This window comes from Ambystoma mexicanum, chromosome 6p, assembly GCF_040938575.1.
Source record: "Ambystoma mexicanum isolate Mex_15411 chromosome 6p, UKY_AmexF1_1, whole genome shotgun sequence".
NCBI classification, from domain to species: Eukaryota; Metazoa; Chordata; class Amphibia; order Caudata; family Ambystomatidae; genus Ambystoma; species Ambystoma mexicanum.
The window spans coordinates 1,349,998,188-1,350,025,441 of NC_090935.1; the positions used below are offsets into that span (position 1 = coordinate 1,349,998,188).

Here is a 27,254-nt window from a genome sequence, read left to right on the forward strand (position 1 = left end):
ATCAGGGGCGAGTGATCTGAGAGGACCCTAGCCTTATATTCGATTTGAGTAATCTCAGACATCACATCTGCTGTAACAAAGACATAATCAAGCCTAGTGTGCAGTTGATGCAGGGCTGAATAGTGCGAGTATTGCCTCTCAGTGGGATGTTTCATCCTCCACGCATCTGTAAACCCAAAATCAATTAGCAGTGTCTGCAACGCTCTCGCCGCCGGGCTAGGTTTACCCACCCCGCCATCAGATCTGTCCACCACAGGATTCAACACACAATTAAAGTCCTCACCCCAGATCACCGCGCTCCCTATACACATACTAAGGTTGGTACACAGGGCTCTGAAATATGCTGCTGTGTTTTGGTTGGGGGCATACGTGTTTACTATGCATACCTTCCTGCTCTCCACCAGCCCTCGCAATATAGCATTCCTTCCATCATTTTCAACTACCTCTTGTATCGATTGGAACGGGACATGCGGTGCCACCCAGATTAACACACCCCGGGCGTATGCAGAGTATGGCGAGCCCACCACAGTCCCTCTCCACTTTCTCTTAACCAGGTCCAACTTCTCTCGCGCCAAGTACGTCTCCTGTAGTAGTGCAATATCTATTTTCTGCCTTTTCAGATACATCATGATTTTATTTCTTTTCAAATAACTGTTAAGGCCCCTGACGTACCATGTTATTATCCTGAGGTCTCCCATAAGTCATTGGTAAGCACCCCCCGATCTTCCGCCGATTCCGCCGCTCATGCACCGCAAGTGCAACATGCTGATTTCTCCAAATAGGCTTGAAACAAAACTTAAACTTCCCATAACCACATACACACTCAACTTCCCATCCCCCCACCTTCTTCCCACCCATCCCTTCCCCAACAACACCCTCCCCAACTGTTGCCCAGCTCCATTCCTGGATCTCAGGCACCCCCACATCTAGCCCTGCCTAGCACAAGCTTCTACTCAGGGCTCATTAGGGTAAAGCCGCCCTAATGGCCGCTAAAACTAATAATCTATTGGGGTAGGTTGTCCACGTTCTGTTGCTCCTTTTAAGAAATATTACGCATACAGATGCTAGACAATTACCAATTACAGTTACACTCACTATATTCCAGTCCATATCGAGCACCAGGCTCGGATTGTGCTCAAAGTTCAGCCAGTTACAATTTCTCTGTACAATCAGGATCCTCCTCCCACTCACCCTCACAATGTCCGTATTACAAAATCTTCATTCGGTATGCTCCTGCCGATCACGATCCGCTTCTTGTTCCGGGCAACCCTGCAGGTCCAGCCATGTGACAACATCCTCCGGGGTATCAAAAAATAGCGCTTTGTTCTTATGTAGCACCTTCAATCGTGCCGGATACAGCAGCATATATTTGACTCCCGCTGCCCTCAGCCTTCTTTTGACGGCGACGTAACTATACCTCTGCCTTTGCACCAGTATCGTATAGTCTGGGTATGCTGTGATGTTGGTGGATGCTCTCTCTATCGTACCGCCCTTACGAAAATATTCGAGGATCTTTTCTCTATCCCTGTAATTCAGGATCCTCGCGATGATCGGCCTTGGCGGGGCCCCCGGCTGGTGTTTCCTCATTAGGGCGCGATGCGCCCGCTCCACCGTGAATCCTTGCGAAAGATTCCCTGTTCCGATCCCTTGTAGGATCATGTCTTCCACATAGTTTGTGGGGTCTTGGCCTTCTTCCCCCTCCGGCAGACCAACCACACGGATGTTGTTCCTCCTCGCCCTTCCTTCCGCCTCTTCCACACGATTTTCCAGGTTAGCAACCTGTTGTTTTAAGACATGAATCTCCTTCGCATTGTTCGTGCTAACGTCAGTATTAATCTTCACCCCACTTTCCAGACCACTGGTTCTTTCTGCAAGTGCCCTGACATCTTGACGTAACAGGGTGAGTTCCGTACCCACAGCATCAATCTTGTTCTCCAGAGCTGTGCGTAGGTCCGCCATTGCCAAGTCCCATTTAGCACTCAGTCCCGTTATAGCCTCCAGGATCTGGTGCTTATCCCCTTCGGGGGCGTCTTCTGCGGGAGTCACGACCATGCTCTGCACCGATGTTGAGGGGGTCCGCTGCGTTTTCGTAAAAACCTCCATCGTGGGTTGCTTGGACTTGACTCTCAACCCTTTCGCCGACATGGCGCTGCCCTCCACTCCTGTACGGCTCCGTCTTGGTGCAGCTCTGCACTGTCCTTGGTCCGACAATAGTCTGGCTCCCAGGTCTCCTAACTCACATTCAAGATGGCACTTCAAATTGTTTTACGGGTGGGCTATGGCCTTGCACTCCTCATTCAACTTCCGTAGGCCTTGTCGCCCAAGTATCCAATGTTATCTCCTCCTGCAGTCAGATCGCCAAGGCTCCACTAGCGTACGCCAGGCCGGGCACTCTCACGGTGCTATCTCGAACACTTTTCCATATTTCTCTGTTGTACTCCAGGCGATTGTCCACAGCCATGTCTCGCAGTTCTGGGGAATCAGTTTCGTTTCTCCTCGGAGGCCTCTCCTTTGTTAGCTGCCATCTTGGCGCCGAAGCGGCCACACGGCCGTACCAACAAAAACATATATATCTCACGATTCCCTGGGACCATGAACTTCTCCCCCGAACTCCACTTAGCGTGCAGCTTCCGACGCCTGATCCCCAAAGTTCTAGGCGCTTGTTACAGTTTCAGCGGGTAACTTTAGCAAAAATAAAGTCGGATCATCAGGAGCTCCTCACGTAGCACGTCCTATTCTATGGCCAGATAGCCAGACCCCCCCTGTTGAAAATGTTACACTTGTGGATCCCCTGTTTTTTTTTAAGGGGCCTGAACAAGGAAGCCAGCCACTCCAGAAACAAAGAGCCACGTGGTGCTGGCCCACAGCCAAGGAGCTTTCATTAAAAAAAAGAAAAATATTCTTTTTACAAAGATTTTTAGGGGTAGCAATGGAGACCACGGGGTAGCAAGGCAGACCTCAGGCGGTCCAAAAATGACATCCCTGCGAGATGGCACTTCAGGGATTTAAGAGTAATGGCAGCGCAGACCAAGTCAGAACAGGTCAGGAACGCTAGCCAATAAGCATGCCCTGCAAGCTAGATATGATATATTATTTATTGGCACACATAGATGGTTATTCACCTCCTCTCAGCCAATCAGAATGTTTAGAGTGCAGTCAATAACTAATGGTATTGATTGCAGTCTGACCATTCAGTCTTCAAAAGCAGACATGTAAACAACAATGCAATGTTCAGGCACGACTTCTTTCAACAAGACACTTCCTCACTCGGAGGACCTTTTTTTTTTGCTGCAACATCCTATTTAACATATGAGAAAGAAAGCAAAAACAGGGGAAAATATTTTCCCTTTCATATAGAGAAACTGTTTACTTTTACATTACATCAAATGCAAGCTCGTGTTAAACCTGTTTAAGTTCAACCAAGTTTGAAATTAAAATGCTATCAGGAATTTTTTTAAAATATTACAAAATAAAACCACATGTAATTTACTAACTCAGTTGCCTATTTACCCAGTATTAAAGTAACACTTCACCAACAAAACTCCAAAACATGTATTGATACCCCCATGTGCTAGTAGCCTTACAGACCTCCAGAGGGGTTATCATTGCTTGGGGTAATGACTCTTCCCCAACCTACGCTATACAGACCATAACAGGCAGCAGCAGGTGTTCTGATTGCGACTCACATCTTATTAAGTCTTGAGGTTGGCCCAAGTTACCAATTAGTAAGACAAAGCATACCATTTTTGGTTTGCCCAACAAGAAAATTCAATTTAAAAGGGGCCATTTCTTGCACTGACTAATTGACCATCAACAAATAAATGCATGTGTCTTTTATTGTTATGGGTGAGGTTTGCACTTGTTGCCACCACGCATATAATTCACCTTTAATGGTTGTGACCTGGTTCTAGGAATTATTGGGGCCATGATAAAAGGAGCCGCGTGACATTCCGGGTCAGTGGATAATAGAAATGGGGTTTACATGGGTAGGAACCCCTGGTCACCTAGTCGATAATCCCTGGCAGATGACATGAGATGGTCACTTTGCCTCACCAATGCCCTGCTCTAGGGATCCAGCATACTTCCACCTCACTGGCGCATTAGGGCTAGGCAGCCCAAATGGCTTAAATTATGATCGAATCCATTGCAGCAGTAATCTGCAAGGCATTTCCAAACCTCCCCTTCCCCAGCTGAGAGAGCCAAAGTCTCACCCAGCCAGCCCCACACCTCCAATACAGACACAGAGGAATTTTCATTTAAGTGAAACCCTTTCTGTGTCACTGACTAAGGTGGTGCTTTAATTCCTACTGCTACCAGTTCGCCTGGTACATAAAGTAATTATATTTACAGATATTTGGTACTCAGGACAAACACTGCATCCCATGAATACACTGTTTCAGCCCCGAGGCTTCCCAACCCCGTGGTAAATTGACACAGAAAGCACCGTTAGTTCTTAATTACTTCCCTGCCAGTGAGTCTCCCATGCAGGAAACCTTGCATTATTTTCCCGCTTGCTCATATTACAAGAACTTGAGCGAATTTAGAAACTTTATCCAGGGATCCAGAGTCATTAATTTGCATTGAATATACCATAGCCCTCAGCCGAGTGATGCAGGACCTCAGGACGGGCATCTAAAATGGCCGACAGGACATACATGAGTTTGGTCCAAACCCCTGAGCCCAAAGCGACCCCAGGTGAGCCCAAGAATCCTAGCCAATCTCAGACCTTCCTCAGTTAGCACCCACAGGTTCCGACCCTCATTGAAAGGCCCACCCGGGGTGAGGGTAACATAGTAAAAATGAAGCATACCCCAGTGGCTGAGTGTGGGTTGCAGGAGCAGTAAGCTCGCGTTTGGAGAAAGTTGGAGGTTGGAGAGTGGTGGAAGAAGCAGAGGCTGGTGAGACAGAGGAGGATGGAGAAGTGGCAGCAATGGAGAGCTGGAAGAGGTGGTGAAAGCTGAGAAGGTCAAGGAGGCGGTGGTAACATCAGAATGCAAGGGTGTACAGAAGGAGGTGGTGGGAGAAAAGGTGGTGCAGGGGTGAGTGGATATATGGGATCTCGGGTGCCCGATTGGTGTTCTAAGGGATCGGTTCGGAGCAGATAATAGCAGGACTCATATCATTGTGTTACACTGCTCAGCGGTTAGCCAGGTCCTGAGGGCAGCTATTTTCTTAGACATATAAAAAGTGTTCAATCGCATGCATTGGATTGGACTGTCATTTTCTCTGTGGAAGTTCAGGTTTGGGAAATCCGTTAAGACGATGTTCCAGGCACTTTATAATTGGGTCTATGCTAGGAATCTGCCAAATGCCATTGTCTCCAACCATTTCAGATCGCAGAACGGAACAGACAGGGCTGTACACGCTCAGAATCCCATTGATACCTACCGATAGAGCCCCTGGCTGTGCCAATTAGGCAAAGAGAGGGAATTGTAAGGATAACAGTGGGGGTGGGGGGGTGAAACTGATAAGACATTATTATATGCTGGAAATAGGGCGGTTTGGTGTGAGGTCCTACCATCATGAGCCCCAACTTTTCTTCTCAGCTAAAAACTTTGGCAAAATATCCAGCCATAGAATTAGTTAGATTAAATCAGAAGCAATGCCATTCTCTGAAAATTGTGACACAGTATCTCTGGGGAATTTGGGAGTGCAAATGTACAAGTAAAATATTTTAATTTTTAATTTTTTATTGTGTATTGTTTCAAAAATAAACCTTTCACAAATATTACAACTAACATATTTACATGTGACGTATCACAATTAAAACAGTTAAAACAGTAGTAAATAAACTAAAAAAGAGGAAAAAAACTACATCATACATTGTTACAATTCGGTAGCAATTGTGTGTTATGAGTTTGAGCACCTGTGTGAGTGAACATTTTACATGATAATGAATGCAGAGCAATACACCAAACAGGCACTAAGAAAACATCTTGAATAGTGTAATATGGACTGATTTGTGGAGTGAACATCAACCATATTTGTGCATAATGCAATGAAAGAACACAGCTGGGATCTCATAGCATTGCGGGCATAGCGGGTGTTGCACACTAGAGTTTAGTAAAGAAATAGAAAAGCGTGTAAGGTGACGGAACAGTGGAGGAGACCGCCAGGGCACCACGAAATGGTAGAGCAATGTGGACTTGGGGAGGAAGGTACCAGCCACAGGATGGATTATAAGATTCAGGCCACGTTCCTTCGGACCTGATTTGCTGGTGCCCCCTCACCCTCATCCTGCTACTAAGAGTAGAGAGTACTCAAGAATCCGCGCACAAGATTTACCTCAGTAACCAGCCACACGTTTTTGCTGTAGGGTTTATATCTTATATTAGTAATTGTTTTTATTTGGAGAAGAGGGATGTCAAATTCTGTAAGAAATTACTTACAATACCCCATTTACAGATGCAGATGCATTACACTGAAGTGTTCCTGTACAAAAGCACAAAGATAAGAACATGTGGTGAGCCATTATATAAGGGTGTAAAGAAGAAATGTGGGACACTGGCACGCACTCTAGTTGAGTATCGAGATACATAGAAAACCCCAAAAATGAATTGGTAATGAGGTGTGACTCACATGATGGATTTAGCTGAAATTTTGCAAACAAATGTCCCCAAAGATTGGATATTTTGGGAAATATCACTTAAAAAATAAAAAAGTTATTAAGAAAGTAAAAAAATGCTGTTTCGGCCTCATCCCCATTCATTTTCCCATAGTGGAAAAGTCACAATTCTGGTCCAAGTTTGAAAGTTTTTTGCATATTCAGGGTAACTTTTGCATATTCTGGGTTATTTTTGCATATTAAGGTTTATGGTTGAAAACATGATCGGGAACTAGAGCTATGGGTTATTTTAGCATATTATGGGTTATTTGTAGTCCATTCCTAATATAACTGCAGTTATGGGAAAACAGTTTTAATAAATAAGAGAGTTCAGAAATTAGATTAATAAAAATTGAATTTTGCAACTTCAGTGAGGTGTGGTGTAACATATTGGGGCAAGATGTCAAGGGGTGCAATATGGCACTGGCTAGTGTTCCCGAAAGACATGTATAGTGGCCACAGCAGAAGGCTGTGGCCACCTAATGGGTCTGAAAGAAACATTTTGGGGGACCATGTGCAGTGGAAAGTGGCCTGTAAAAAAACTATGGTATGACAAAACCCTTAGAATTCACTGAAAAACCCTTAGTTAAAGTGCTGTTAAGTTGCGCAGATTTAACGCAACAAAACGCTTGGATTTCAGCAGATGTGAGAAGTCATGACCAGCTTAATTTGCCGCAAGTGTACCTAACACCGTGTTGATGTTCTTCTCTTCTTACAAAATGCAAGTGAGCTTCACAATGCTTTCACATTCTCCTCAAATGACAAAAAGCATGTGGGGTTCTCAGTGCTTCGGTATTTTCCATTGCCTACTAAATTCACATTTTGGATTCTCAGTGCTTTGGCATTCTCATCCCCCTACTAAATTCACATGGAGTCTCAATGGATAGGACTTGTACTCCACCTGCAAACTAGAGGTGGGGTTCGCAGTGCTTTGGATTTCTCCACAGCCTACTAAATGCACAGTGATATGGCCTTCTGCTCTGCCTACAAAATGAATGTGTGTTCTCAGTACACTGGCCGTCTACGCTCCCTACTAAATTCATGTTCATGTGTGACTGCTTTGGCCTTCTCCTCTGCCTATCCTATTAAATTGACATGAGATCTCAGTGCTTTCGTATGCTCCTCCAGCTACTAAACACAAGTGTGCCTAAAATGGCGTTAGTCTCTACCACCTCATAAATGCATGTGGGTTTCTTGGTGCTTTGGCCTTCTCCCCCCTACTAAATGCAAATGGGGTTCTAAGTGATTTAGCCTTCTTCTCCACATACTAAATGCTGATGGGCTCTCAGTCCTTATTCTCATCCACGTTCAAAATGCACATAAGCATGTGGCGTTTTCAGTGCACATGAGCTTGCCATTGCTTTGGGTTTCTCCTTTATCTACTAAATGCATATTTGGGTTTCAGTGGTTTGGCTTTCTCTACTACAAATGCATGTTTGGTCCTTAGAGCTTGGTCTTCTCCTCTGCCTACAAAATGTCAACATGCCTAACACTGTTTTGGCCTTCACACCTGTCTACTAAGTGCACACTGGTACTTGTTTCTTTGGCCTTCTCAACCTACCCAATGAATGTGGGGTTGTCCGTGCTTTCGATATCACCTTAGCCTGCTAAAAGCCTGTGGTGTTTTCAATGCTCAGGCCTTCTCCACCACAAAACAAATCCACCTAGGGATGACAGTGCTTCAGCCTTCTCTTTTGCCTACTATCACTATTTGGGGTTCTCAGTTCTGTGACAAAGTCCTTTACTTAACTCTGGGGACATCCAGTAGGTGACAACAGTAATCAGAAACCTCCCCAATCTAGGAGATGATATGCTAAGAGTATATGAAGGATTCCCAAATCACATCCCCACTTAGTTCCATTCATAGGGTAGGATACAATCACACAGACACTAGTAAGGACATTCTCCATTTAAGAGGCACTGCATAGAAGTCAGGGGTTCCCTCAAAACTGCCAGAAAGACAAGATCCAACTTTCCCTGGAGCCCATTGCAACCCCTAACTGTGCTAATCTTGCTGACCCAGCAGATGGTATTGTCCCTTTAAGGCAGCAAGGCCCACAACTAAAAAGAAACACAGGGCGAGGGGTTCCATTTCCCTTGTTGTGGAGGAACAGTACATCATAGAAACCTCTTGCAGTGTTCCCCTTCAGTCAGCAAAGGTGGTCAATTAAGTCCAACCAATGGCAAATCCCTACAAATTCCCATCATAGATGCAGACACACACAGACTGGCCAGCCCAGGGCGAGAGCTTACAGACTATATAAACCCACTGTCACACACACAGAGACAGAGGGTGTTTGGAGCAGAGGTTTCAGAGAAGCTTAGAGGTGGAGATTGAGGAATGTCAGAAGCTGGCGAGAGGGGAGTATCAGAAGGTAGAGATAGGCGAGTATCTAGTGCCTTGATGCCTTCTGGCCAAATTAGCAAATAGGGCGAATTGAACATCAATAGGCTGCAGGAATGGGCAGGGAGGTGCCCAAAGGGGCGAAGGAAACACTAAAGCAATATACATTATTGTATGTAAGTGAAGAGTTGCCGAAAGTGGTGAAGAAGGGGGAGGAAACAAGAAAGTCATTGGGGATAACTGCACAGAGTGTGGAGGAGGATGGGTTAGAGGATGTCATAAGAAATTCTTACTTGGTTGCTTGTAATTGGAGAGGTGCCCAAAGAAATTAGGAAGACAGAGGACACAAGAGAATATTAGGGATCATTGCTTGCAACAGGAGAGGGACCCTATGGGGAGAATAAGGAGAGACATATGGTAATGGGAATGGAAAAACCCAAATTGGGGAAAGGCAGCTAGGAACGGATGGCGAACGAGCAAGAAGAGAGGAAGCTAGAGCTGGTACAAAGATTGGTCAGAGAGATAGATAGGTGGCATCCCGAAATACAATCAGGAGAAGCTGAGACAGCAGAAGATGAAAGTAAACAGAAACCTTAGAGGGGTAGGCACAGCACCGACCATTGTCACCAGATCCATCTTCCCTCAAATAACTGGTGTCAGAAAGTGCAGACAGCGCATGCCTGCACGCCTCATCAATCTGTCACTCTTGTCCTGCCCACACGGCGGCACCCCCTGATGTCTCATACCCACAACAGAAGGCGGCAGTGCTAGTGGTGGTAAGGGGCCCTCTCTTCCCCTCCTCAACCTCCATCTGCCTCTCCTGGCTGAATACCTCGATCTCAGGGGTCGAGGAGTAATCCAGCTGCTCAACTTCTGTCCCTGGCACACTCTCTAAATCTCTAAATAAAAAGACGTGTTTCCTAGGGTGTCAATGGTCAACACACAAAACAAGTAACCAAGACAAACAAAAGGATTCCCACAAGACTCACACAACATAAAAGGGTTCTCGGAAACATAGAAACACAAGGGAAAGTGACTGAGTGCACAGCATAGGAAGACCTCTCGGGTACAGATGAAAGCACTCCAAAACTCCCCAATGTGTGGGCATGTCCTATCCGCTGCTAACTCAACAGCAACATAAATCCCATAAAGGAAGCTGGAATCAAACCGGTCCTGTTAATAGTTCACAAACTTTGTTTAGAATAGCTCAAGGCACCTGATTGGCTGGCCAGACTCCCCTCTCAAAATCAGGGCTCCCAATTGGGTGCTAGCGCTCAAATCCTCCCTTAGGAATAGATGCAGGGATCAATGTGTGCCTCTCGAACCAGCCTGGAAATGCTCACGCTCCGTTCAGGAAGTTTAAGCATCTCTACATTCTACACCGACCCTTCCTCAGCTCTCATCGGCCATTTTTGTGTACCTCAGTTCGATAGTAAAACTGTCATTTTACGGCTTCCTGACAAATCATGCCACAGGACATTTGTCATGGACAACTTAGAAACCAAGTAATAGTATATGATGTGATCAAAACGTGTGTGCAGAAATTACGTACCCATTGTAGCACTGAAAGAAATGTAACTATATGACCCCATTTCTTAGAAAAAAATATAAAATTGAGAGAGTCAAGAGTATTATTAAAATCTAATGAAGCTATAGTTACTCTCTGAACCGGCCGAAAGAGGTAATGATGGCATGATATTAATATGATATGGCATTTATAACGCGCCTCTACACAAGTGATGGAATAGAGTAGAAGACAGTACCTGGTAGTTATTGTCAGCGGGCACCACTACCGGCCTGCTCATCCGCTTCAGCATGATGGCGTAGCACACGCATATGGTGATCAGCGGCAGCAGGTAGACTGCCAGGAAGGTGTAGAGGATGAACATTTGCTGGTGCTGGACGGAGGGGAAGGCTTCCATGCAGTACGTCTGCGGCCCATACCATTCTCCGGCGACAAGTTTCTGATATATAGCCACAGGTATGGACAACACGAAGGAACCTGGAATATACAAATAAGCATCTTCTTTGAATGTCGTTCCGGAATCATGTGGATAATTATGTATTTTCGAGGATGTCACAATTGACCTTTGCCAGGTTAGGGCTGCAGCCACGCTTGGTGCACATTTCCCTACCAGATTAACCAAGCCGCTGTCAGAAGAGTCTTTGGGACCATACTGTGGGGCCCCTCTCAGTGACCAATGGAGTTATATATTCCCCCCCTCCGCCCTACTCCCTGTAAAGGGCCTTTGTCCCCTTGCAAAGTATTACTGAGTAATGGAATACTGAGTCATTGACTGCAATGGGACACAGGCCCTTTATTTTTATTTTTTTGTTATAATTTTTTTTATTTGCATTTAAATTGAAACCACTTTTTTGCAAAACAACGAAAGAAAAAAAACACAAGATAATGAAAAGGATGACATTCTCCACAACTGACCATGTTATAGTAAAACTGAAATTTTCCTTTCATTATCAGATATTCTATAAAAACACAAGACATCTCCAAACACCAGGAACAGAACAAGTAGATGAAGGTAATTTGGGGGTCCTTATGAGTCAAACAGAGATTTGCAAAATGTTGTTATTGCAATCACATGACTCGCTTTATTTCCTGCAATCAATATTGACCAACACGACGTCCATCTCTTGTTTTAGAAAATTTGAGATTTAATGGTTAAAGAATGTAGTGTGCCTCTCTATGAGAGCTGGACAGGCAATAACCCAATGCTTTAGGGTTTCTACCTCAGTTGCGTTCTTACAAAAACAATAGATGCTGCTTTTCGCAAAGACCTCAAGAGGCTCTTACTTCATTTGTTGGCTGGAGGTTGAGTTGAATCCGCAGAAATTGGTCTCTTAGTTTTTTATCTGGATATTGTTTCAAATATTCACAAGTAGAGTCCATTCTGCGCGAATCCCTGGAGATATGAGCAACTGAATGGTATCCATCTGTAAATTCAAAGGTATGAATCCAGTCAAGTTCTCTTAATTTGATGTTAGTCCTCTTGGGGTTAGTGATCAATACTTTGAGCTCCCAATTTCTTTCAAAGCGGACCAGATTTTCTCACACCAGTTCTGCAGCATTATGATCTGGGATGCCGGGATCTCTTTGCGTAGCATATCCAGAATCTCTGGTCAGGGAGAGGCAAAGCATTTTCAGAAGAAACTGAGACTTTTCCACAGAACGATTGATTTTAATGAAGAAAGGCCCAGCTCCCATAGTATAATTTGGATTGGCACAGATTGAGGGAGTCCAAGGACCTTCTTCCAAAAAAGACCTTCTAGTTGGGATCAGTTCTTATCTGGAATACTTGGCATTGCTTCTGACCCATAGGTCATTATTGGTACAACCTTTGACCGATAAAATGTTAGTACTGGTAGAATGGAAAACCGGCCTTAGATCTGATTCAAGCCGCGTGCCTGACTAGACAAAGCCTTAGTTGTAGCTTTCAAACGGCAAACCATGGGAGCCTCCGACACAGTGGGCTTCATTACAAGTGTGCTGGTCCGGTAACTACAGTACTGGTAATCTTACTAGTACTGTTGTTACTGGACCGTCAAACTATTATTTCTGCTCGAGGGTGCCTTTTCACCCGCCAGGTCAGACCTGGCAGGCAGAACGGCACCCGCGAGCAGAGCATGTCGGATGCACCGGTACCATTCTGAATGGTGCTGGTGCATCTGACCTCCCCATTCCCATAAAAGTTGCCGGCCCCTGTCAATGGGAAATACAGGGTCTGCCAGGGATGTAATGGCCCTGTATTTCCCCATTGCCAGGGGCCAGAAAAATTTGCAAGTTTGGCGGCAGCCTGCCGGTTTTACTATAAAGGCTACCGCCAAACTTGTGATGAGGCCCAGTGTCAATTAGCCAGACTCCCAAGTACTTGAATGTGGTGACTTGCTCAATGTGATCGTTGTCGAGCATCCAGGAAAAGGCATGTTTGCCTCTTTTAGAGTTTCCGAACGTCAAGAATTTAGTTTTCGATTTATTAATCTCTAGGCTATTGGAGGTGATGAAAGATTGCAAGGTAACCCCACTGGCGTTTCATCGACTAAGACGATGTTGTCCACGTATAGTAGTCGAGGTAGAGGGACTCCACACATCGCTGGAGGGAAAGTTCTTATATTGGAGTCCATATGCTTCACATCAGCTACAAACAAATTTAATAAGGCCAAAGCCATTGGGCACCCTTGCTTGACTCCCCTGGCTGTAGATATTTCTTCGGACAATAGGCCAGATTTATCTAGTCAAACTCGTAATTATGTAGTTTGATGCATTGCTTTTATTGGTTCAAGGATGGGACCCGGACAGTTCTTCGTCTCCAGTTTGATCCACAACTTTGGACGATCGATCTGGTCAAAAGCTTGAACCAGATCGATGAAAGCCATATAAATATTTGCTTTTGTGCCTTGTGCCTTTAGTATGTCGATAAGGAAGATGTTTGCTGCAGTTCCAACACCCCTAACAAATCCAGTTTGGAGTGGATCATTAACCCCTGTTTTTATACACCATTTGCGAAAATGATTCAAGATGATGACACAATACAATTTTCCAATGACGTTTAAAAGTGCGATGCAATGATAGTTTTTGGGATTGTCCCTGTCTCCCTTTTTAAAAATTGGGACTACAATCGCTCTCTTCCAAGACGATGGCATTTTGTGGGAAGTGGAGCTTGCATTAAAAGGGTATGAATGAATGCTGCCCACTCTGCCGGATGTTCTTTCAGCATAGAATGTGTGAGTCTGTCTGGTCCCGGAGCCCGGGAGTTGTTTAATTGAATGATTTGCTGTCTGATATTATCAAGACCTGACACAAAGACCCAGGACTCCACTCCTTCTGCTAGATGGTCTTTCATGATGGTGGATTCAGGTGCAGTGTATAGTTTTTGCAAAGTGCTGGATCCAGCTGGCTTCACAAATGGGATTTGATTGTTATCTGTTGGTTGCCTGCTAACTGATTTTATTAGTGCCCAGAATTCCTTGGTCTTCATGCTCACAAGAGTCTTAAGCATGGCTTCCAAGTCAGAAGGTATAACGAAGATCTCATAGAGCAAAGCCATTTCTTGAAGTTCCGCTTCTCCAGTGGAACACTTTCTTGATCAGTTGTAGCACTCGAATTCTCAGCCACCCTCTCTAGCCTTCTACCCAACTTTCTTTGATTTACCAGCTCCTGGATATAAGTGTGAAGATGGTTGCTGGGCAATCGTCGTTTGTTGGTGGCTTTAAGACGATGCGGTTCTAAGAGTGTAATATATTCCACCATGGACCCTCAACTTCAAAATCAGTGGCTATTTTTGCAATGTTTTTGTGTCCATCGTTACTCACAGATGTACCGGTCAGCATTTTCTTTCGATTGTTAGTCGTGGCTCCCAACCACTCCATACATAACAAGTGGTGGTCGCTTTCTTTTGTTTTGACTACCTTAAATGAGGTCACAAGCGGTAGAAATAGTCACGAAACAAAAACGTAGTCTATAATGGAAGAAGAACCCAATGCCTTTCCATGTCATCTGGGGCGGCATGTCTTGTTTTACATTTCCATTTAGCATGTGCATATCTCTACTGGCCATCAGGGCATTCCACATTGTGGCTCTCGAATGTCTGGAGGAGTTGTGGGCCATGCTTTGAGGGTCTGAAATGTTGGAGATACAAGCAGTGTTTAGATCGCCACATATAATCGCATATCCTGTTTTCCGGTTTGTATATGCATCATCAATTAATTCAGCTATGTGGTCAATAAACTCTTCGTTTGATGTCCGTGCCAGGTTCCAGTATGCATTAATCACTACCACTTTTTCTGTTGACTCTACACCTTGGCTATTCTTATTCGGTTCCCACCCAATCAGTAGTTCTTGAGATAGGGCACACGCTGATATGCATTTCATCAGTGTTAGGGGGCTTCCAGATTTAATTGCTGTCAACAGGCTTGAAGAAGGCCGCCCTTTTTTGCCCTTTGTTGCCACGCTCAGTGAAATCTCGAAGCCGTCCACAACTGGCTTTGTACAGAGCCATGTCTCTTGTAGGCAAAGGACATCAAAAAGGCCTACATTTATGTCACTGTCTTTGGTGAGATGAATGTGGTCACAAGTGTTCCATGAGGCCAATTTCAGTTGGTGTAACTCAGCATTTGTTTTGGAAGATGATTGCGTTTCAGTCACTGACAAGTTGTTGGGTTGCTAGAGGACATTCTGAGCTGTTAATGCTCTTGATACCCAGGACCAGTCCTGTTCTTTCTCAACCACTGATCTGGAGGGTGGAAGTACGTTATTGGTGTTGATTTCACGTCTAGAAGAGTTGGTTTGAAATGTGACATTTAATGTCTGTCTCGGAACAGTTGGAGCTCTCCCTATCTGAAGCCGATCTTAATATTTATTTCCCCCATTGGGAACCTGCTCAGCTCTAAGGGAACCTCCTGTCATGTGTCCTGTATGATCAGAACGGGTCTGGGCTGATCTGTCACGCCCTCTCACGCAACCCATCTCTCACTTCCCCCCTCACACCTATCTCCCTCATCAGGCGCTTCTCGCTGTCGTGTTCCCCATTCACACCAGCGGGGGAAACACGGCAGGCGGAATACCATGTTGGGCGGACTTGCCTCTTTTTGCCCCTTTTCGCGTTGGCGGTTACCATGGCGCCTCCTGCACAACCGACGACTCCAGGATACCAGGACATACCGACAGCCCCAATCGCTGGCCGCGTTGCGCTCCACGTGACGTGCGCGAGCAGTCAGGTGATACGTCACGTGATACCGCTCGCCTCTTCAAAAGAAGCCGGCAAATAAGACTCTTTGCTTCACAGCTACTTCTACGGAGGACTGCCAGGCGATACCATTGCTTCTTGTTTTCTCTCCTTGCTTCGACCTTGGAACGCTTCTTGGAACTGCTCTTGGATTACCCTTGGACTCTGGCGTGCTCTCTGATTTCCCGGACATCTGACACCTATTTGTACTCTGGACTTGCTTTTGGATTGCCCTTCTATTTTGTTGCAAACCTCGGATTGCTTCACGTTTTTCCACGGATCCAGTCTTGCTCCACCAGGTGCTTTCAGGAGTGTCAACTACATCATCCCAGCCTGCTGTGGGTTTCCCTGCATAGGTTCCTTACCTACACTCCACCCCTTATAGGTAAGCTGGTGTCACTGCATCTTGTTTACTCCTTCTGTCCATTGCCAATTGCCATTTTTTGAGTGCTTCCTTGATTATAACCCTTTGCCTTACAGTACTCAGGGGTCCTTCTGGCGTTCCCAATACCAGGCTGACGACGACACTCCCACCTGTGGCCTCAAAGATTGCTTGGGCAGTATTTTACATTCTGCTCGAGCGGTACTTGGGGACGGAGGCATTTCATAACTGCACGACCATCAAGTCGGACCTATCAAGTTAGAACAGACTGTGAAGCCTTATGGTCGTCCAGTTATGGATGTTTCAGCCGGGGACCCTGTGACTGCTTTAATGCAAGCAGTGACATCGCTTAGGACAGATATGGCAGCTGCTACCACTGCCCTCCGCACTGACCTGGCCTCTGCCACCACTGCACTGAACCACCGTCTTGATGCCATGCAGAGCACACGACATCCCTTACCTGTTGACGCCGAGTTCGGCGATGCTGCCCCATCCCAAAACACGATTCCCGTCACACCACCCACTCTGCCAGCCCCGTCTGTGGTGGTTCAGACCCCATTTCCTCTAGCAGCCCCTGAGAGGTATCAGGGGGATCCCTTGAAATATCGCACCTTCATAAATCAGTGCAAACTGCATTTCTTATATCCACCTCAGGCTTTCTCTGATCCGGTCTCTAAGGCGGCTTTTCTTCTATCCCATTTGTCGGTTGTGGCAGCCACATGGGCTAACCCATTGTTGGAGGGCAACCATCCTGCTCTGTATGATTTCGAGTTATTGACCCAAGAAATGGCCAAGGTTTTTGACACCAGATATAAAGCCCAATCCAGAGAAATGGAACTCTTAGATCTTACTCAAGGCCGATCCACATTGAATATATCACCAAGTTCAACCAACTCGCTACTGAGACTTCCTGGCCAGAGAACAAGAAAGCAGTTATCGATTATAGGGGATTGTGTGGTTCCATGAAGGATGCTTTATCTGTGGTGCCTTCTCTTCCTTCACTCTATATCGCTCTAGTCGATTTGACCTTGCAAATCGACGCCAGGCGGGCAGAACGTAAGGGGGAAGCAGGGTTATCCCAGACCACACCTTCAACCTCATCTGGCACCTTACCAGAACCCATGCAGATCGGCGGGGTACGCAGTCCTATTACTCATGCCGAACGAGAGCGCAGAAGGGCGGACAACGCTTGCTTCTACTGCGGTCTCAACGGGCATTTCGTAAAGGAGTGTTCCCGCCGGCCAAGGAACAAAGCTCCGGGTTTTCCGAAGACTCGCCCTTGAGATCAGGGGTTGGGGCGAGTCCTATACTAAATACCTCTGATCCAGCATTCGGTCCCGTCCGACCTGTGGTGGTACAAGCTTCCTTAAACCCAGCCGCAGGGGTCTCCCATGCAGTACAAATAGTGATCGACTCTGGAGCTACAGGCTGCTTTATAGATATAGCACTAGCCAATTCGCTAAACTTACCTCTGATCAAAAAGAAACACCCCGAACCGGTTCATGCAGTAGACGGGACGTCCTTAGCCTATGGACCAATCTTACAACAGACAGCCCCTATGGAATTAGTCATACAGGAAGTCCATAGAGAGACCATGTCGTTTGATCTCATAGCCACGCCTCAGTTTGGTGTTATCCTGGGCATTCCTTGGCTAAAGAGGCACAATCCTCTGATAAACTGGGGCACGGGTCAGGTCTCCTTTGAATCAGAAACGTGCCAATACTACTGTCTGCTCGAGACACCTCGGGTTTCCAGTCCCGCAGACATTCTCGGGGTAGTCGCTTCTTTAACCATAGAAGACAGATCCGACGCCCAGGACACTCACATGATAGGGGCGGTCACGTACAACATACCTCCTGAGTATTCTGAATATCGGGCTGTGTTTGACAAAGGCTCTGCGGAAGGTCTTCCTCCGCATCTATCCTACGACTGCCCCATTGATTTAGTCCCGGACGCCCCCATCCCAAAGGGGCGGATCTACTCCCTAACCCAGACAGAAGAGCGAGTCCTGCAAGAATACATACAGCAGGCCCTGCGTATGGGTCACATTCGCCCGTCAACATCCCCAGCTGCAAGTCCTATCTTCTTTGTGCCAAAAAAGGAAGGGGATCTCCGTCCTTGCATTGATTACAGGCGTTTGAACGCCATCACGGTAAAAAACCGCTATCCTATACCTCTCATTACCCCATTGTTAGACAAACTCACTCATGCCACAATCTACACTAAACTGGATCTGCGGGGAGCAAACAATCTCGTACGCATGCGGGAGGGTGATGAATGGAAGACGGCCTTCTGCTCACGACAAGGGTTGTTTGAGTATACGGTTATGCCGTTTGGCCTCTGTAATGCTCCTGCCACGTTTCAGCGCTTCATGGATGACATATTTTGCGATATCCTGAACGCTTACGTGGTAGTGTACTTGGATGACATATTGGTTTTCTCTTCCTCCCTCGATGAACACATCACGCATGTCAAGGAAGTGTTGTTGCGTCTTCAAACCAACACGCTATTTGCTAAACCCGAGAAGTGCATTTTCCACACCAGTCAGGTTGAGTTCTTGGGGTTCCATATCTCTCCTGGGGGTCTCTCTATGAATCAGTCCAAAGTCCGGGCAGTTAACGAATGGCCAATTCCGACCACACTCAAGCAACTGCAATCATTTTTGGGTTTCGCCAACTTCTACCGACGATTCATAGCTGGGTTCTCCTCTATTGTAGCACCACTCACTGCGCTCACTAGCCCGTCAGTCCCCTATGTCTGGTCCGTGACACAACAAAACGCCTTTGACTCCCTGAAAACTATGTTCACCACTGCTCCGGTGTTACAACACCCTGACCCTGAACTCCCGTTTGTCCTCGAGGCAGACGCATCCTCTTATGCACTAGGAGCTGTACTGTCCCAACCATGCCCTGCCACTGGTCATTTGCATCCGGTTGCATTTCATTCTCGTAAGTTCACGGCAAGCGAATTGCACTACACAGTCACAGAAAAAGAACTCTTGGCCATTAAGGATGCCCTACAGACCTGGAGACACCACCTCCTGGGCGCAAAACACCAGACGGTGGTGTTCGCCGATCATAAGAATCTCTAAGACCTCGCCTCCCTGAAATGTACAAACAGCCGACAAGTACGTTGGCATCTCTTCTTTGCCGCGTTCGACTTCGTGGTCAAACATAGACCTGGTGTCGGGCATGGGAAAGCAGACGCTCTGTCTCGTTCCCCTGGGGGGGAGGTTCTCCCATCCTTCCCTGAAACCTTGTTGAGTGAGGCTCATGTAGTTTGTGTCTGCACACCATCACCTTCATTACAGTCCAACATACGACAGTGGGTCTCCCGCTATCCACAGTCACTAACAGAATGGGATCCGGTCATGCAGGATGGGCTGCCCTTTGTCCATGGGAAGCTTTTCCTTCCCACAAGCGAAACCAGGAACCTGGCGTTGGAGTGGTCTCATGATGCTGCCATTAATGGTCACCCCGGGCAGCATTGTACTCTGGAATTACTCAAACGCTGGTGTTGGTGGCCGACTATGAAACGCGACGTACAAAATTACGTCAATACCTGCTCAGTCTGTACCCAGGGCAAGTCACGCAGGGGCCGACCTTTGGGTCTTCTTCTTCCTCTCCTGGTTCCTCCACGTCCCTGGCACACGGTCTCAATGGACCTGATTACCGACCTGCCACGTACATGGGGTTTCGATACTATTTGGGTCGTTGTCGACTCCTATACCAAACTGGCCCGTTTCGTACCATGCAAGGGGGTACCCTCAGCCCCGGTCTTAGCCAAGCATTTCTTTAGGTCTGTCTTCTGTCTCTTTGGCCTGCCCCATGTTTTGGTGTCCGATCGAGGCACACAGTTCACCTCCCGATTTTGGCGGGCCCTCACCTCTCTGTTGGGTATTGATGCTCATTATTCCTCTGCTTACCATCCAGAGAGCGACGGGCAAACCGAGAGGGTCAATCAGTCAATGGAGCAGTATCTACGCTGCCTAACGTTACAGTATCAGGACTCTTGGCTTAACCTCTTGCATCTCGCCGAGTTTGCTTATAACAATACATTGCACTCTGCTACTGGGTTCTCTCCTTTCTTCGCCCTCTATGGCCAACATCCCCGTGCTCTTCCCATTCCGGACTTCTCCTCTTCTGATACCCCCGCCGCTTCGGCCTGCGCTCGGGATTTGGTCTCGGTCCATGCCCAAACATTGGTCCACCTGCGTGAGGCCCAAACCTCCATGAAATCCGCTGCTGACAGGAGGAGGGCGGTTGCGCCTGCATACAAGGTGGGGGACCGGGTTTGGCTCTCTACCCGCCATTTACACATCCCTGGCTGTCGCAAACTTCTCCCTCGTTTTGTGGGTCCATATGAGGTGGTCAAAGTCCTGAACCCGGTGGCTATGCGCCTGGCGGTGCCCCCCGCCTGGCGGATCCACCCGGTTTTTCACGTCTCCCTGCTTAAACCATGCCCTGGTCCTACCCGATTGGCTGCCCCTCCTGCCCCGGTCTCTGTCTCGTCCCCAGATGTATTTGAGATGCGGGCTATTCTGGGTTCCCGTATGCACAGGGGTGGATTGCAGTATCTAGTGGACTGGAGGGGGTACGGCCCTGAGGATCGCTCCTGGGTTGCTTCCCGGGATGTTCACGCTCCTCGCCTGGTGGCCCGGTTTCACCGGGAGCATCCTTCCAGCCCACACGGTCGTGGGCCTTTAAGGGGGGGCTCTGTCACGCCCTCTCACGCAACCCATCTCTCACTTCCCCCCTCACACCTATCTCCCTCATCAGGCGCTTCTCACCGTCGTGTTCCCCATTCACACCAGCGGGGGAAACACGGCAGGCGGAATACCATGTTGGGCGGACTTGCCTCTTTTCGCCCCTTTTCGCGTTGGCGGTTACCATGGCGCCTCCTGCACAACCGACGACTCCAGGATACCAGGACATACCGACAGCCCCAATTGCTGGCCGCGTTGCGCTCCATGCGACGTGCGCGAGCAGTCAGGTGATACGTCACGTGATACCGCTCGCCTCTTCAAAAGAAGCCGGCAGACAAGACTCTTTGCTTCACAGCTACTTCTACAGAGGACTGCCAGGCGATACCATTGCTTCTTGTTTTCTCTCCTTGCTTCGACCTTGGAACGCTTCTTGGAACTGCTCTTGGATTACCCTTGGACTCTGGCGTGCTCTCTGATTTCCCGGACATCTGACACCTATTTGTACTCTGGACTTGCTTTTGGATTGCCCTTCTATTTTGTTGCAAACCTCGGATTGCTTCACGTTTTTCCACGGATCCAGTCTTGCTCCACCAGGTGCTTTCAGGAGTGTCAACTACATCATCCCAGCCTGCTGTGGGTTCCCCTGCATAGGTTCCTTACCTACACTCCACCCCTTATAGGTAAGCTGGTGTCACTGCATCTTGTTTACTCCTTCTGTCCATTGCCAATTGCCATTTTTTGAGTGTTTCCTTGATTATAACCCTTTGCCTTACAGTACTCAGGGGCCCTTCTGGCGTTCCCAATACCAGGCTGACGACGACACTCCCACCTGTGGCCTCAAAGATTGCTTGGGCAGTATTTTACATTCTGCTCGAGCGGTACTTGGGGACGGAGGCATTTCATATTTGCACGACCATCAAGTCGGACCTATCAAGTTAGAACATGATCTTTCAAGATCTTTCAAGCGTTGAGTTACTTTCTCTCTCCGAGTTCTTAATTATTGTTAAATCAAAGCCAAGCATTAGAAAGCTTTCTCTGGTGCTGATTAGCATATTCTTAATGACTGGAGATGTAAGGTGTAGCTATATTTCATCTGTTCGCCTCTCATTCACAAACTATATGGCTTTGATGTCACTTGAGGTCAGTTGATGCAGTTGGGAATGTGATCGAAGAGATCAAATACCGCTCTTCTGTTCAAGATTAGCGTGTCATCCATATCTAAAATTCACTCAAGTTTGAATGTTTGGTGTTTTGAGTTCTGTGGAGGGGACCTTTGCTCCTTGCTTTTCTGACCCGCAATAACTTGAGTCTACTCTCTCTCTCGTTCAATAGATCAGTGTCATTTTGGTTTGTGGCTTGCATTGAGCAGGGACTATGCCTGGGAACGTGGTGCCAGTTGATTTTCCAATGTCGGCAACATGCATATGCGGCTCGCTTGTGCTCAATGTATTTGGTTCGGCTATGTAATTCTGTTGTTTGCCGATCCGCGATTCAATATTTGATTTTGAATCTCTAGTGGCACTTGTCTCAGGTCATTCTTTTTTGTTGTAATTCAAATGACATCTTTTTATCTTTTCCAATGAAGTGAAAAAAGGCGATTTTGGCTGCTCAGAGGGCAAAGTTCTTGGATGGACTACATCATCTTCTTGTGCAAACGGTTCTTCAAGCAGCTCTCGCACTTCATACAGGTCGATAGACGAGTGGTCTATAGAGTATGTTGAAAGGTCCAATAGTGTTTGCCATATAGGACTCACTTCGTTACTAGTGGCCTTGGGCACGCATAGCCGCTCATTGTTCTTTACACATGTGAACGCAGAGTCAATTGTTGCATCTTTTAATTTCTTTAAGGGTATCTTCCTAGGAGCCGGTTTGGGTATACCTCTCTTAGGTTTCGACTGTGCTAGAATTAGGATCGGCGCCTTTGTAAGTTGGAGGACCTGGAAATGTCTTTTGTCTTGATGTGCCTTCTCAGGCAAATTTGGCTTGTGCACACCAAAAATGGCAAATGCTCATTTCTCTTGAGCCAACATAATCAAGCTGAATTTCATTAGAGGTGTGTTCGGGCAAGACACACGGTTCTGTCCTCCTCTCTGGGACGTGATGACTTCTGGTGTCAATCTGATTGCTGTTGTTTGTGTTGTTGAGAATTTTCCAGGGCCCTGATCTGTGTTGCAGCGCAGGCGGGCATAACTCACTGTCTGCAAAATCTGGACTAAGCTCATTCTGGTTTTCAGCCTCATTAGTTAGATCCAACTTCTGGGCCTCCTGGATTGTCTGTGTTCCTAGAGAACAACTAATTTGCTGTTTAGGGATGACCTTTGATGATTCCTTTCTTAAGTCTGTTTGAAGAAGATCAAATGGCAGACGATGTTCATTGGCCGTGACATATCCCTCCAAGAAGGCAAGCGTGGAATGTGTCATTGCGAGTAGGGTGGTGTGTTCTTTTAAAGTATCATACAAGTTCTCATAAAGCTTCATGAATGGAGTTAAGGCGATGGTGATAGTTGACATTAAAGCGAGGAGATCCGGTTTGTGTTTCTTTGCTTCATCATTCTTCTCGTTCGAGAGGAGGGTCATTTAGGAGGAGGCTAATTGAACTTATTTGTGTTGCATTTTGGCTAGTCACTCGTGCGATTCTAGGACGCGATTGGCGTGGAGTCAGAGACTCATGTTCTTTAGCCAGCCTCTTTGTTTTTTCAGTTGTCGATTCATCCACATTGTTTATTGAGATGTTTCTATCTGATTCTTGAATTAAAACCTGCACCTCCTCCATGGTCGATGTCTGTTCAAGTACTTCGTCTGAATCAAAGGGGGCCTGTGCAGGGTGAACGTCATCACTTCTGGATCCTGCCATTGAATCCAAAATGTTCGAGGTCTGACTTTTGCATCAGATGTCCAGTGCACCTCCGATTAACTTCTCCCTTGAACTAGATGAGCTATTCATGTCGTCCTCTGCCATGATCTTATCATTGACAGCTGAAAGATGCTTCTGAACTGCCAATGGTGTTGATTATATGAGAGATTCTCTGTTATTGACTGGTTTGTTAAAAAAACTGAAATTAAAAGGTGTCATAAACACTCGAGGGGCTGCAATAAACATCTTGACATATTTAATTTCTCTTTGTGGTGTACCTGGATCTTCAATGCCTTCTAAAATGTCTGCATCAGACTAATCTATCAGTGCTTGAACCCGCAGTACGAGTGGCTTGGGGAGGATGGAAGTTGAGCAAATAATGCCTGGTCAACGCTCCCTTGGTTGGGCTTTCTTATAAATTCTAGAGTGCCCACCCCGTTCAGCCCATTCTTTAGTGCTTCTGTTGAAGTTGAAGCAAGAGCAGTGTTCCATGGGGTCAGTAAAGTTTGAGTGTTTATTAAATTCCAAGTTTGACGACGTGTGACCCTCTTTGTCAATTTGTCGTTGGTTAATGTCTGACTCATGGACAGTCTTCATGTTCTTGTCTCTTGCATCCTGTACAACAATGTTCAATCTTCTCTTGAACGACGCGGTGGGAGTTAAAGCATTGTTTTTATGAGGCTCATTGTGCATCATGACTTGGACTACTTGCTCTTTAGCACACACCAACACATCACTTTCGGTCACACTAAGCGTGGTGGTTGGCGCTTGGAGAATGCATGCCTGAATGCCAGGCAATTCCACGTCCTCCTCATTCGTCCTCTTCAAGGAGCCAAATGACTTGTGGGGTGCGGGTGTAAACTTCACACCTCCAGATTTCAGGTCGGGGACTACTGTCAGCGTTGTCTCGCAACTTGCTGGTTGCGCTGTGGTAGTGTCCCACATGCCTTCCAAACCACTCATTGGTTTGGTTGGACTCCTGGTGAAACATATTGCAGTGATTGCCACATTTGTGCACATGCAATCCAGGTAAGCTGTAGGATTTTGTCCCTCGGCCCTTCGTTTCCTGGCGGGCTCTGGTGACCGCATAGGAATATGACTCAATTTGTCCATGACTTCCAGTGCGGGCAATGGCAATTTCTGGGGGCTCTTACTAAGCAACGTGTGTCGTTGTGCATTTGGGGAAGACATGAGTGCAATCTTTAATGACTCAGATTTCTGTGCTAGCTTACCAGATGCAGGTTGAAGGAAAACCAAGTTCTCTGCGTCTGGATGCGTTGCTGGCACATCCGTAGAAGCGTTGCTGGTAGGTGAAAAAACAAGCTCTCCCTCTTTCCTATTCTTGGCGCTTCATAGTGTTCTTCCTTCGTCCATGCGTCTGCTGGTCCGCCGGGCCAGCGGACACCAGACACTCTCCACACTCCGCTACGCTCCACTTAGCATGCTGTTTTTAGGTGCAGGCATTAGCTGGAGGCGGGGTCTGGCTCCGTGATGAAGCTGGATGAAAGACTGGATGCAAAACTGAATGAAAATACTGCAGTGATTGCAAAATTCACTGATAACAATGTAGCACGTAGTAGCAGAGCAAAATTAGTCGGCGCTCCTAGAAGATACCAGACACTCTCCACACTCCGCTAGGCTCCACTTAGCATGCTTTTTTTAGGTGCAGGCATTAGCAGGATGTGGGGTATGGCTACGTGATGAAGCTGGTTGAAAGACTGGATGCAAAAGTGACACCAAGACACCAGACACTCTCCACACTCTGCCCTTTATAGGGGGATTAAATCTGTAACCGGGGCCCCCACAATTTGGTTCATAAAGCTCTGATTACCACTGTGCAAAGTACATTATCGAGATGCCTTCTGCATGTGCCCAACCTTCCAGGTGGAGCCCATGGAGAGGGCCTGGCTGCCTGTTTGCTTGATTTGGTCCTATTGAGCAAGCGCAATAGGGTGCCCCCCTTTGCATGGGACACCCACCCAGTGCATATTACATACCCTTGAGAAAACGTGTCCGCGCGGCTTAACAATTAGATTCACAGAAGTTGCGCTATGGCGTCTTTTGTGATGTACATATGTGCCCTTGTAGAGTCCAAGGTGCCGTGTGTCATTGGCACAGGGAGCTCCTGGTCAGCACAGAGGAGGCCCTCTAACATTCCGTCACTGCAATGTTCAAATGGGTACATTTCGGAATGGTTGACTGATTGCGCTTTGGTAAAAGAAGCATGGTGTCCTACGTCACCATTTTGGTGCATCATTTCTAAGTTCCACAGATCGCATTCTGAAAGATTTCTAATGATCAAATGACGGTCTATGGATATCATTTGCACGTCTGTAATGTGCAATGGATCGTGAATTCATTTTCCTCTTCCATCCTCCATTTATTTTAATTTGGGCCCAGATTGTGGCACTTTATTGAAAAACGATTGCTATGGTGTATCGGGAGAACAGGGTGGCATTAAGAAGAGCTGCATGTACGCCAGTGGTTTGGCCATGTGACGTCAAGGATTTAAGTGGGCCAGCGCGAACCCCGGCAGACTCTTAAAGGTTCTCCTGAGCTGGTGATTTCCAGGCCCCACAGCCCGCCCTAACCCTAGCTTGTGTCTCATTTGCTCAGTGCTTCTGGGAGTGTAAAGAGGGTGTCACTCAGGATGGGCCTGCGTGCTGTTTTCCCATCACACCCACTGGCAGGGCCACCTTTCATAGAATGTGTGTCCGGAAATGACTTGGCAAACGTTTATCTTTCAAAATTAACTTTGCGCCAGACAGCATCCCTGCTGGACTGCTGCTTCATGGAAATAGGGTGGTGTGCCAGTGGGAAGCCCCCAGATTATAAAAGCAAAAGAGGTGCCGGGCATCCAAAAGCAATGATAGGTGGCAGCCTCTCCAGCTGAGCTTCTGGAAAGGCCTCAGAATGAGCTCTGGGTGACATATCAGGGATGGGACCTTTGCTTCGACCGCCTTTAATAAACCACCTTTGCAGTGCAGGAAGCAGAAAGGGGCGAGAGGTGAATAGGCAAAATCAAATGACTCTTCCTATTACTCAAGAATACATTCTTAACCCGAGCATGCCTGTGCTTTTCATTGTGCTGTTTTCAAATGCCTCTTTATGTTGTATCCAATTTCATTTATGCAGTGAGGGAGGGGATACACCTCCAAATGTGTGAGTTGTTGGGGACTACAATGATTACCTATGTAATTCAGGATGAAAATACACACGCTTAGCACTTAAGAGGTTAAAAACAGGGTGCCGGCTAAAACAAAGAAGCTCAGGAGCCAATGCCACAGCACTACAATAATCTTCAACAATGGCAATATTCACAGCCTCTTGTCAGGTGATCATGTGGCCTCTCTATTTTAGCCAGTGGTCAAAGTGAGCGGGAACGGCCAGGAGCGGTGTTCCACTACTTTTATTTTTTACTGTTAACTGCTCCACTGCTTTTTGCAACCATTTCCACCATTCCAGAACTGTTCTTTGTGAAGTTAAAGGACACTTCTCCACTTTACCACCAGATAGCAGTTACAGCTAAACTGACATCTGTTTCAGTTTGATTGGCTGTCAACCAGAATGACTGCAACCCTTGAATAATGTGTTGCACGGTGCTCCCTTCCTTCCTACTCTGTCCCCC

General features: G+C 46.8%; 1 protein-coding gene across 1 annotated transcript in view; it reads right to left on the reverse strand.

Moving 5' to 3' along the window:
• The window catches only part of LOC138510408 (G-protein coupled receptor 54-like), a 402,978-nt gene that overhangs the window by 41,063 nt on the left and 334,661 nt on the right, over positions 1–27,254 (reverse strand). The window contains exon 4 of the mRNA XM_069626041.1: positions 10,712–10,950. Coding sequence (XP_069482142.1) covers positions 10,712–10,950 — 239 coding nt within the window. The remainder of the gene's footprint in view (positions 1–10,711; positions 10,951–27,254) is intronic.